The sequence below is a fragment of the Podarcis pityusensis genome (genome assembly GCF_964106645.2).
Source record: "Podarcis pityusensis genome assembly, chromosome: 4".
NCBI classification, from domain to species: domain Eukaryota; kingdom Metazoa; phylum Chordata; class Lepidosauria; order Squamata; family Lacertidae; genus Podarcis; species Podarcis pityusensis.
This window is the reverse complement of record NC_138027.1, coordinates 53,454,446-53,467,271: the sequence shown is the minus strand read 5'-3', so window position 1 is coordinate 53,467,271 and position 12,826 is coordinate 53,454,446. Positions and strand designations below refer to the sequence as shown.

Genomic DNA, 12,826 nt, shown 5'->3' with positions numbered 1-12,826 from the left:
TGATATTTGTGCTTCTGTTATGACCCACCTTGGATCAGGCTGCGAGCCACTAGTTGGTTGAAGACCACACGTTGAAGACCAGTGGTGTAGGAGATACTGTATCTCTACGTTCATGGAGCTTTTCCAAAGAAAGCATACTGAGTAAATGTTGTACAAGGCCCCTTGTATCCTGACTCTATTCTGGAAATGAAAGACTTCCTAACTCCTTGTACTGCATTCATATTAAAACCTTCCACCGGTATCTAGTGTCTATTCAACAGTAATTCCATGGATCCTGATGGTCCTGAGCCCCAGTAGAAGAAGAAGAAGAAGAAGAGTTTGGATTTGATATCCCACCTTTCACTCCCTTTAAGGAGTCTCAAAGCGGCTAACATTCTCCTTTCCCTTCCTCCCTCACAACAAACACTCTGTGAGGTGAGTGGGGCTGAGAGACTTCAAAGAAGTGTGACTGGCCCAAGGTCACCCAGCAGCTGCATGTGGAGGAGCGGGGACGCGAACCTGGTTCCCCAGATTACGAGACTACCGCTCTTAACCACTACACCACACTGGCTCTCTCAGTAAAGGAATTTCACCTGGTCTGTTGGTTGTGATAAGATGCACACCACATTGAAGAGGAACAGCTGTTTCTCTCTCTCTCTCTCTCTCTCTCTCACACACACACACACACACACACACAGTAGAACCTCTACTTACAACCACCTCCACTTGCAGACGTTCCAAGTTGCGACCACGACAAACCTGGAAGTAACCGGCAGGTTTGCTGCTGATCGTGCATGTGCAGGAGTGGCAATCACCGTTCACACACAACGGCGCCTCTCCCAGCGACCCATTTCACCATAAGGACGGGCCTCCAGAACGGATTGTGGTCATCCACTGTGTACACACACACACACACACACACACACACACACTTTCCCGTTTTCATACCTCTTCTCCAAGGAATTGATATATAAAAACAAAATGCAGTTTAACTGGGAAGGTGAAGCGGAGCTTGTTTAGTAGATAAAAGTGAGATGTGACAGCCTGGCTTACAGATGAAAGGAATGGATAAAGCTGTGTGTGTTGAATACTTCTGCTCTGTTAGGTACCATACTTAAAGAAGATAAGAATAGCCCTGCATGATCAGGTCAAAAGTCAACCAGATACTTTCATTGTTTTGGAAACATTAAGTTTTGCATTCTTTTTAAAATTGAAAGACTGTAATTACTCATTTACACATGAGTAATATGCTTTGTGGGACACGGGTGGTGATGTGGGTTAAACCACAGAGCCTAGGACTTGCCGATCAGAAGGTTGGCGATTCGAATCCCCACGACGGGGTGAGCTCCCGTTGCTCGGTCCCAGCTCCTGCCAACCTAGCAGTTCGAAAGCACGTCAAAGTGCAAAGATAAATAGGTACCGCTCCCGCGGGAAGGTAAACGGCGTTTCCGTGCGCTGCTCTGGTTCACTAGAAGCAGCTTAGTCATGCTGGCCACATGACCCGGAAGCTGTACGCCGGCTCCCTCGGCCAATAAAGCGAGATGAGCGCCACAACCCCAGAGGCGGCCACAACTGGACCTAATGGTCAGGGTTCCCTTTACCCTTTACCTTTAATATGCTCTGTGGTGAAAAGAGAAGATCTGGAAACTTAACGGTAACTTGACTGTCATTACTGTGACTTCATTAGATTAGTATGTACTTAAGATATACTGATAATTGTCTTTCAAAAATCTGCATAAATCTACTGATAAGGTGTGAGACATCCTTTTCTGACAAAGCCATGTATGATAGCAATTGTTAGAAGTCCTAGAACATCTGGCAGGAAAGCGGTCGTGTGGGTTTGTTTGCTTTTGTTCAAAAGGACTTACTGTACTTGGTCCTTTCGGCATGACTTTCCTCTCTGGGAATTTGTTTGTGGTTCCACAGGGCTATGTGTTGATCTCAAATGCTGTTTAATGTCTATATAAAGCTTTTGGTTCTCAGTGGACTATATGTTTAACAAAGAAGCAACTATCTCTGTCCTGAACCAGTGTTTGGATGAGGTCAAGTGGCTGAGGGGAAGTATGTTTAAATTTAATCCAGACAAGACAGAGTGATGCTGATAGGCAGTGCTTGTGATTTGAAGCAGGGTGGATTGCTGTAAATTAAGACTGTTTTAAATCGTTTTGTTTCTATCTACCCTGAATTTGAGCAGATTAGGCGGTCTGTGATTAATGCAGTTTCTGTAACCTTATATTGGGTAATAGCAGTCCTAGATCTGGATCTACTTTTTAAAGAAGCAGACCAGATTTGTTGTTACGGGTCCCGATTTCCATTGTTGACTCATTTTGGAGGCTTTTATTTTATTGGATATGTCAAACTGTCATATGCTGATCTGTGCTACTGTAGTTTTTTAGTCTGATTACTTCATATCTGACAACCTTTGAAGATGACAGAAGCTTCAGGCAGTACAGAACACCAGTGCCTAACTTAAAATAGGTGTTGGAAGGCACAGCTGTATGAAACCTGCTCTGTTTTAACTACCATGGTAATAGATTGTATTGTCTGTGCAATCTGTATGCAAAGTTCAAACAGTAAAAGGCTGGATGAGAGCTTTTACAATGACTGCTTCAGAACAGTAGAGCCCCTCCTATGAGTAGAAATTAGTTGTTTTAATCCAGGGGTAGGCAACCTAAGGTTAAACCCATGGGTTTAACCAGCCCACGAGCCGCCCCCAAACCGAGCTGCCCGCTCAGAGAGTCCCTGCACACTGTGCTAAACTGGCGCAGCGCAGTGCAGGGACTCACTGCCGCGGTGCCGGAAATCACGTCTGTGCATGCTCAGATGCCAAAACGTCTGTGCAGATGCAGATGCTGGAAATCGTGTCTGGGGAGATGGAAGACGCTGGAAATCGTGGCCGTGTGCGCGCGATCCGGCCCACGGAGGGATCTCCGCTGGAGTGAACTGGCCCAGGCGAGGTAAACCTTGCCGACCCCTGTTTTAATCTCTCTCTTCCCCCTCCTCCCAATCATTGAGCCAGTATCTTCTATTGCCCATACCTAGTTTGGAGATTAGTTACTGTTTTTAGCCGAGATTTCCAAGGGTTGCCTTGTATTTCAAGGCAAACCACTGTTAATCACGTTCCCCACAATTTTCCCTAGAATTGATATTTCAACAATACATAGTAAAACATCAGACTGGTTTCCCCCTGGTTGTATGAGTGGAGAGAATACCTCATGCTCCTCTTTTTTAATACACCAATCAATTAATCTAGAAGTTTTATAATATGTCTTTTGAATATCTTGGAGAAAGCTTACTTTTACTTTGTCACTCTTGCAAGCGATTTTCAGTTCAAAATTTTACAGGCCTGTTCTCTGGATGGCTTTTTAAAAAATGTTTTGTTTTGTTGTTAAACTACTGGCTGTGAAAGAGTTAAATGTTTTTCTTTTTAAATGGTATTCAAAGTTCAGCCCTTACATCTGGAGGTCTGCCTAACCTCCATGAGTTCACCAACCTACAGCCTACACAGTTTCATTTTTTGTGTCCAGCCTACTCCACTGATAATACCACCATGGAATTAGAGGGCAGAGGGCTTTCCCCCCTGCAAGCCCTCCTCGTAGGTCCTTTCTTCAGCATTGTGCTAAATGGCGGGTATCCTTGGAGTGCCATTGCCAAAAGAAGGGAGCAAAGGTTATGTAGTACAATGGGATGGTGCAAATTGACCTGTGCATCACCTCCTCTCATTGGGTGTTTATATCCGGGCCATGAAGTGTATCTGGCTGTGCTTCCTGGCAAAGATGAAGAAAGGAGAAGGATAAACAGAAGCTCCTGTTCTCAGTGCACATGCAGTGTGTGTGCCCTTACATCTCCTATTCCCTTTATTAGTGTACACAGGGGTGGAGTGATTCAGTTTTAAGAATGCTAGGGTTCATCGTAATTTAATCAGAGAATGTTTCCCAATACAGGACTGTGTTCCAGAATATGTGAACAAAGTGTCACTAAGCATATGCATCATTTTTTCTTTCTGCCACTTAATCCTCCCAACACTCCTGTTCAGAGGATAGAATAATGTAGCCTTCACACAGGGCTGAGCCCAGAACCTTTCCTTTAGAAGTTAAACACACACACACACACACACACACACACACACACACACACATTTTGCTAGCATACCATGCAATCAGAAATGCATTCATCTTCATATAAATCCTCCCTCTCCCATTTTCAGCAGACATTTACCATAGTGCCTTTCCCCCCATAGGCTCCTGACACTTCTTCTTCCCCAGCAAGTTATCCATTCTCTCCCCTGATCCAGTCAGACCACTTCTTTCCTTTCCAGCTACAGCTGCAGAGTTGTCCGCCACCCATTGAGAAGGCAGGAGCTGTTATGTATGCACTTGGATCGCCACCCCTGTTGTGTCTGCCCAGTGACTGAAGGAGGAAGGCTAGCAGTGGTGATTCTTTATCTTTGAGCCAAGGAGGACGATAACTCTGAAGTAGCCTCCTTTTAGAAATGATGCTGCCACACATCTTACTCTGCCTTGACCCAGTTAACTAGCCAAGAGCATTAATCTCCAAAACACACACAATTTGCATGTTTTGGAGAATGCAAAACCCTGGAGAGGATTTCAGATCTGAAAGAAATGCCTTTGCTTCGCTTAGGAAAATTGCATGCCCTCTAACCACTAGGTTGTAGTACTGACCTCTACTTCCAATGAATATTTACTTAGCATACCTCATAAAATTAATCTTCTTTAAGGGCTGCCACATTACTTCTATATTTTCAAAAAGAAAATGGTCTTGGTGTTTCATTTGTCCCAGTAGCTCTTGATGCAACCTGAAGTCTGTTTTGCACCCAGCGCAATCTAATGTACAGTAATACCTCATGTTGCGTCTGCTTCATGTTGCGTCTTTTCGCGTTATATCCTGCGGCAACCTGGAAGTACCAGAACGTGTTACTTCCAGGTTTCGCCAGATGCGCAGAAGTGCTAAATTGCGCTGCACGCGTGCGCAGACGTAACACTTCTGGATGCAAACGCTTCAGGTTGCGGATGTGCCTCCGGGACGGATTACGTCCGCAACTCGAGGTTCCACTACATGACACATACAGCGCTCCATCTTAAAACTGTTACAAATTTCAGTCTTGAGCTTCTCCATACCTCTTGCTTTGTATGCCCCTTCTCCCCTACTCTCGGTTTTTCAGTTTTTAAAAAACCCAGTCTTGAGTTCTGGGGAATTCACAATCTTACTCAATATTTGGATGCTTTAGTTGGGATCTCCGTCCCTAGCTTTAACTGTCTTGTGTCCTCTTCAAATACTGTTTTTTCTCTCTGCAGTGGAGCAGGAAACTGTAGAAAAGAAGCCATTGAAATAATTCCCCACAAACTGCAATACCAGCTTCTGGTTTCTTAATGTCTTCAGTGACACATTGTTTCACCAAGAAACAAATGTTACTCCTTGCATACTGTTTCATCATTCTTTCATATAAAACTATTTGCTGCTACATATTCCATTGCTACTAAATTAACTTTTCATAGGTATTCTTCCTGAAAAAGCGAAACAAACATGAACAAAGTATAACATGTTTTTTAAAATATCCTTACCAAATAAACTTAGTAAGTAGCAGGATAATTTTATTAATTAAAATTTGTTGCTTTTCTCTTCCACATAGAAAGCACGTAGCAGTGATGACCTATTAGAAAGAAATTCACAAGGGTATTAAATTATATTATTACTGGAGCCAAATGATGTTCACAATTCAGTGAGTGAGATTTCAAGGTACCCAAAACTTTTGCTCAGGGTGAATATTGAAGGAAACAATAAAGGGAAAGATTTTTTGAGAACATGATGTAGTCTTTAAGTCATGTCCACTGTTTGTTTCAATCTTTAAATGGTAATATGAAGCCCATACAGACTCTGTACGGTTACCTCTTATTGGTAGCAGTGAGAAATTCCCATTTTAATATGACTTCTTGTTCAGTACACTTGATCAAGTGCATTTTGATTGCGATCATCATTTAATAAAAGTAAAAGCTGAAGCTACTTGAGGAAGAACAGGAATCAAAAATGTTTTGTGAAAAGCATGGATTAGCATGTGATGTGAGTATATAGATGTCAAGTGACATCTTTGAGGCTGAATGACAGAAAGTGAAGGGGGATAAAAGTAAATTATGAAAATCTGATTTTACTACTTTTAGGATAAAGGCTTGATTTCTCCTTCCTGTACCATACTTTCATGTTAGTCCCTTACCATTTTGCAATACTTCAAGCTTGCATAAGTTGGAAAGATTATGATGGGGAGGAGGGTGGGGAAGGAATTTCAAAGGGCACTCTTTTTTTTTATCTATTCAGGTTTCTGCTTTGTACTCATGAACTGTGAGGTTTAGGCTTGCCTATCTAAAGTGGATCTGTTTGCCTCCAGAGTCAACAAGAAACCTGTTTTTCAATAGGCACGTGTATCTATTGCCATTTGGAGTGGATGTTTTAAGAATTGCCCAGGGGCCTCATGTCTGTATTCCCACCTCTACTGCTCCTGGGCACACGTGATCAAGATCGGAAAGGTTTGGGTAATCTTAATCCTCCCATAGTGCCCTAGCGGGTTATGGTTTCCCAAGCTGATAGACATGAGAATTGTTTCCCCTTTCAGGCCACAGTTCACTGTAGATACTCTGCAACAAGACCCAGCTCATATATTTGACTTAGTGTAAGAATATTGGGTACAGTGGTTAACTTGGTAGTCGAACAAATTGGCTCCCAAATGTCGCAAACCCGGAAGTGAGTGTTCCGGTTTGCGAAAGTTTTCTGGAAGCCGAATGTCCGACGCGGCTTCTGTGGCTTCCGATTGAGTGCAGGAAGCTCCTGCAGCCAATCAGAAGCCATGCCTTCATTTTCGAACCATTCCGGGAGTCGAATGGCCTCCTGGAATGGATTAAATTCGAGAACCAAGGTACCATGGTACCACTGTACTTGGCTCAGAGGCAGTTTTAGGATAGTGTGACCAGTTCAGTCACACTGGGCACTGGGTTGTAAGACGCGTCAAAACAGTGCTGTAGAATGGAGTGCAAGAAGTTGTTGGGGGGCGGGGGTAGCATTGCACAGGATGCCACTGAAGTTGTTAGTGGCCCAGTATCCTATTTTCAATTCAGAGTAGGATACAGATAACTCACATTTTACACACAGTTATCTTGTGCACATTCAGCTTTACAGAAAGAAAGAAAGAAAGAAAGAAAGAAAGAAAGAAAGAAAGAAAGAAAGAAAGAGGGAACATCCACACTGGCAATCCCACCCACCACTGACCCCAATATGTTTTTGACTGTACATAAATTTGGGCTTTATGTGCTATTCCTGGAACATAACCCCTGTGTAAGCTGAGAGTCACCTGCATATGAAAAATAAATTAGTAAACAGTGTTTAAAAAATCACACTTTTCCTTTGAGGGTTGTTTTTGGAAAGGAGAAGTGGAAGAACGTAACAGACTTCAAAGGGAAATGGATTCTTCCAGCGTTTGAAACATTTTGTGTGACACAGGAACACTTCAAAAGAGGCTTTCTTCAGCCTTCATTAAAGAATTCAGTTAACTCTGGAAAGTACAAGCCTGAAGTCCTACACACACTTGGGAGTAAGTCCCATTTAGTCCAGAGGGACCTGGTTCCGGGTAAACATCGGGAGGATTGAGTTTCACCGTGACTAAGATTTAGTATGCTTTCCAAAACTTTGCAATGTTTTCTGCCAGCTAATTGCTGTTTATTGCACTAAACCTTGGTCCTCAAACAGTAACTTTTTCCATCTTAAAGTGGGTTGTCCCATTCAAGTGAAGAGCATGTTGTCTGAGTGCTAAATGGAATTACTACCAATGGAAACTATGCTGCAAGAGGAGTTGATAAAGCAGCTGCCTATGCAAACCTCAGCTGTTTTTTCCATTCTCCAGAGCAAAGTTAATTAGCATAGGGAAACTGACTAATGTGCTTACGTCACCTCTTTCCAGTTGAAGCTTATATTTTGTCCCTGACTGCCTGAAAGCATGCTGCAGGACTTTGTTCAGGAATTTGCTGTCGCATACAGGATGCTCTGAAACCTTTTTTTTTCCCCTTCTTTTTTTTCTTTTTTTGGTTGAGGGGCTGGACTTGGTCCTTTTTATAAACTCTCACTCTACAGTACAAAACTGCTTCTTCAAAAAAGGACTTTTTGGTGATCTTGTACTGAGCTCTTAGCATTCTTTAAGAGAGCAGAAGATGCATTTTAGGAACTTTGATTACATTTTTGGCTCCTTAATTGCTTGTGTTCCTGACAACAAGGTTTTCAATCAACCAGAAATTAGGGTAAGGCTTTGTAGATTTTTGTTTCTGGTGAGGAATATAGTTAATGAAAAAATGTAGGTGTGTTCAAATGACTGACTAGGTTTAGGTCTTGATATGGCAATGTCAAAATAATCCCAAACTGCAGAAGCTGGTGTCCATTTGTGTTTCTGTATGCTTTATAAATTCTTACAATAATGCCTTAAGATTATGCTAGGGTTGTAGCTCAGTGGCAGAGTACATGCTTGGCATTCAAAAGCTCCCAGGCTCAATCACCAGCATCTCAAGGTAAAGACAGGAGAGACCTCTTTCTGAACCAGTGGAGAGCTGTTGCTAGTCAGTGTTGAAAATACTGGGCTAGATGGGACTAATGAACTGATTTAGGCAGCTTCCTATTTCCTGTGAGGTAATTTGTATGATCCTTTAAGTACTTTTGTGTTAACTGTCTACAAATTCTCGATACTTCTAACTGTAAGTGTGGACTTTTAAATATTCTTTTAGTTTAAATAATTTAGCTTTACTGTTTACAATTTCATCCAGCTTTTCATTTGTGAAAGTAAGGTGGAGGGGAAGTAGCATGGGGTGGAAACTGGGTTTGAAACTTTGAACAGGGCTCACTGTAACTTGTTCAAAAGTGCAGTGCCTGGCCTTTTTTTTAAAAAAAAGACTATACCAAAACTTCAAAACGCTAATAACAAAAGCCTAGTTGTTAGTAGAATGAAAACACATTCTCTGTAGAAGTAGCTCAGTTTTGGGCTGACAACTTTCTGTACAAAGTTGTATAGTATTCCCATGTGTTACATACTTGTTTGAAAGTTTAAAGAAATAATGTTTTGTTATTTCCTTCATGAAAAACCTGTTATAGACTTGTGACTTAACTGAACCCAGCAAGTTCAGTATTCTGTGATTCCATACAAGTTAGTCAATAATTATAATAGGCAAAAGAAACTGTAGTCAGTTCCTGTTAATGGCTTGTGAAACAGGAAATTATAACATACATAAATGCTCAGCTAATGTGATTAAGAACCATTGTCTCCTCCTCAAACTCCACTCCTAGTTTCCTTATTCTCAATATTAAATGGCAAACACCTCTGTGAATGATGCATAAATAAATTTGAGTTGGTTAGTTGCCTGAAAGTTTCAGTAACACATGTGCTAAGCATGCATCACTACGGTATGGAGCTGTCAGCTGGTGGCGGATTTGCCACACCTGAAGTTCCACAGATTATTTGTTATTTGGGGTCAGAAGCAATTGTCTTTTTTCAGACTTTCTGGGTTTTTTTGCTGTTTTTTAAAATGAAAACTAGATAACCACCACACCTGTATCTTCACTATTTCTTCATCCAGCCACAGCCTTCCCCCCACCACACTGGTTCTGTATGTTTCTTAAGTTCTGAAGCACTCTGGATTGGAAACTTGTGCTCTATAGCATCTGTGCGTTCACGCTTGCTACATAGGGTCACACATTGTTTTTTAGCAGCTGCATGGTAGTTTCAGCTAGTGTAGATTTTCCTGGCATCATGAAAAAGAAGGCTGACACATTCACTTCATGTAATTGTTAAAGATACAGAACCAATCAGGAAAAAAGACTATATTCAAAGGCATGTTTCCTATTAATACATATTAATTGATACTGATTCTCATCAATCTAGCAAAGGGTTTGTGTTTTCTTGGGTTTATTGCATGGTACAGTGATGACTTGTTGCTTAAAGCCATTAGGGCTTACCTCTTGAATTCTACCTTTTGGTTATCAGGCTGATTGCACATATCCTTGAGTGAAATAGCTGGAATGGAAACATTTTAACCCACATAACTGAATTGCGGTTTGAGTATCAAGTTCCCTGCAAATAGAGGTGTGGCACTGGCAGAAGAGAAAAAGCTATATAATACACTATCCCCCAGAGCCCAAAAGTTGCAAAAAAACCCCAAAAGTTCCCTTGTGTATTTGTTTAGGTCCAGGGACACAAATTCCCCACAGGGAGGGGAGGGATAATATTTACAAGTACTTGGTTGTAGCTTTGCAAACAAGTCTAGTAGGCCACTGAAATAATTTTTAATCGTTTATGCAATACAATATAGCTTTTTAACAAAATATTCCATTTGTCTTTCAGGCAAGATTTGAAGCACTCTTTAGAACATATGACAAAGATGTCACATTTCAGTATTTTAAAAGTTTTAAAAGAGTACGGATAAACTTCAGTGACCCTTTGTCAGCAGCTGACGTTAAAATACAGTTACACAAGAAAGAATTTCTTGGAAAGGAATTGAAATTGTATTTTGCTCAGGTAAGACAGAGAAACCAACTTGGTAAACATTTAATTGCATTGTTGCCAGTTTCATTTCACATCCTTCCTCCAGTGAACTCTTGAGTAAAGCATTCTCGCCCCACAACAACCCGGTGCAGTAGGGTGGGTTGAATGAAAGTGATCCACCTATTGAGCTTCAGAGCTAAGCAGGGCTGTTATGCAAACTCAAAAATTACAATATGTTACAGAATCTTTTCATAAACCACCTGTCTTTCATAGAACTACTTTGCAGTGATCTGAGCAGTTGAATTGTGACGCCTGCTACTTTTGATGTGTTCTTAAAGTACCGCTTCCAAGAAAGGATGACATCACACATTCCAGTACCATTTTCATTTTCACTAAGGCTCTAATGATATGGATTTGCTTAGGCAGTTTTCTGGTCACCACTTTAAAGCTAAGCTGTTAGGAGATCTGGCACTTGCTCTACTTCTTTAATGGTATTGAAGTGTTCTGTTATAAGACACAGTCCTTAAGGATTGCTTCTTTTGATCATGTCACTGACAGACACTGTGGAACCTCAGGAGAGGAGATATGAGGAATAACTGTATTTTATGTATGATTTCCCAAATCATTTGTATTGAAAGAGGACAAGCTTTTATTTTCTATCTTGTGTTATTTGAAAGTGCAACCAGATAAGCTTTCTCAGAGATTTCTAAAGAAAATCATGGAAGCTGAAGTGGGATTAATCTGAATGTCCATTTCAGACACATTTTATTTTTATGTATATTAAAAAAAACCTCAACAAAAAAGAGTGAGATCATTGAGCAGATTAGTTAGTTATGGAATCTGGGCGGCATACAACAAATTTGTAACTACAATTTCTATACAATTTCTATACAAAATAATATATAAAAACATTAGAAAGTGCATGAATACAATAAGATATCAGTAAGAGAAAAGTTGTGAATTGTGACGGTCACATACAATCTAGAAATTGTGACTTTTTCTTTTTAAAATACATGTAAGCTGTAACTAGAAGAGGATTCCCAGGTATTTGCAAGTATCTAGAAGGAAGAGACTTAGAAAGAAGGGAATCTGATCTATACATGTGTATACTCACAATTAAGTTCAAAATGCTTCATTAGAAGCAGTCTTTATTCTGCTCTTGAATTCTTCTTCTAGTTAAGACAGCCTTGTAAATGAGCTCACAAAAGTTTCTGGCCTCCCATTTGTTTTACTAGCCTACATCCCCACGCTGGCTACAAGGGAAGATTTTTTTAAAGTTCCCTGCAGCCAGTATGGAAATGCAGCAGGCTGAGGGACAGAGTGATCCATCTTCCCAGGAATCATAAGATTATATCTTAAAGACCAAACTTCAGTATCATTTTATTTTTTATCTTTTGGGTTGTTTTTTAAAATGTTCTATCATTATCTCTATATACCAGGTGGGTGCAGAAAGTTCCAGGTTTCATTAACCTAATATTGTCAGCCCAATGGATTGGATCCACACTTAGTCATGCTTAGAACAGACCATTGAAATCAGAGGGACAGATTATTCTAAGCATAACTGACTCTGGATCCAGTCCACTGGATCCAATCCACTGGATCCAATACCATTACATACCTCTGCCATAAGCACGACATATTTGTATTCCATGCATGTGCTTTTTAAAAAATCAAAGTAAAAAATAAAAATCTGTTTCATCTCTCCAGACTTTGCATATTGGAAGTTCACGCTTAGCACCACCAGATCCAGAAAAACAATTTCTGATTTCACCTCCATCTTCTCCCCCTGTTGGTTGGACTCAGTCTGATGATGCTACACCTGCCATTAACTACGATCTTTTATATGCGATCTCCAAACTAGGACCAGGTAAGAGGCATATATGCCTAAAGTGTAATGGCTCAAGTTAATTTTCCTTTTATTGTTGATTTACTGTAATGGGTGTGGCTGCATAAGAATTGAACTTATTCACAATAACACCTGTGATCTGAATTGAGAGTTGTTAGGAGACCTCTATTGTCTTCACCGAATTAGTTTTCGGAAACATTTCACAATTCCTCTTCACAGAGAGCTCCGGGAATTGTAGCTCTGTGAGGCGAAAAGCTGTATTCTGACAACTCTCAGCACCCTTAACAAACTACAGCTCTCAAGATCCTTTGGCAGAAGGCATGACTTCTGTATGGTATGAATGTGGCCTTCACTCCTTCAGCAGCCCGCTTAGTTTCTGCAGTAGGTACAAACATAACACATGGAATGAATGCTTCATCCCTCTTCCACCAGCCCCCACACTCACTTGCCTAGAATTCCTTCTTGCCTGTGGTTAC

At 40.9% G+C, this 12,826-nt stretch overlaps 2 protein-coding genes across 4 annotated transcripts in view; one reads left to right on the top strand and one right to left on the bottom strand.

The window, feature by feature from the left end:
- CLIC6 (chloride intracellular channel 6) overlaps positions 1 to 12,826 on the bottom strand; it is a 120,832-nt gene that overhangs the window by 46,513 nt on the left and 61,493 nt on the right. The window lies entirely within an intron of this gene.
- RCAN1 (regulator of calcineurin 1) overlaps positions 1 to 12,826 on the top strand; it is a 33,278-nt gene that overhangs the window by 15,457 nt on the left and 4,995 nt on the right. For 2 of the 3 annotated variants that reach the window (XM_081002832.1, XM_081002834.1), the window contains exons 2-3: positions 10,364 to 10,537; positions 12,212 to 12,371. In XM_081002832.1, coding sequence (XP_080858958.1) covers positions 10,364 to 10,537; positions 12,212 to 12,371 — 334 coding nt within the window. Of the gene's footprint in view, positions 1 to 7,971; positions 8,277 to 10,363; positions 10,538 to 12,211; positions 12,372 to 12,826 lie in introns of those variants that run through there. The other variant, XM_081002833.1, reaches the window with a different exon arrangement.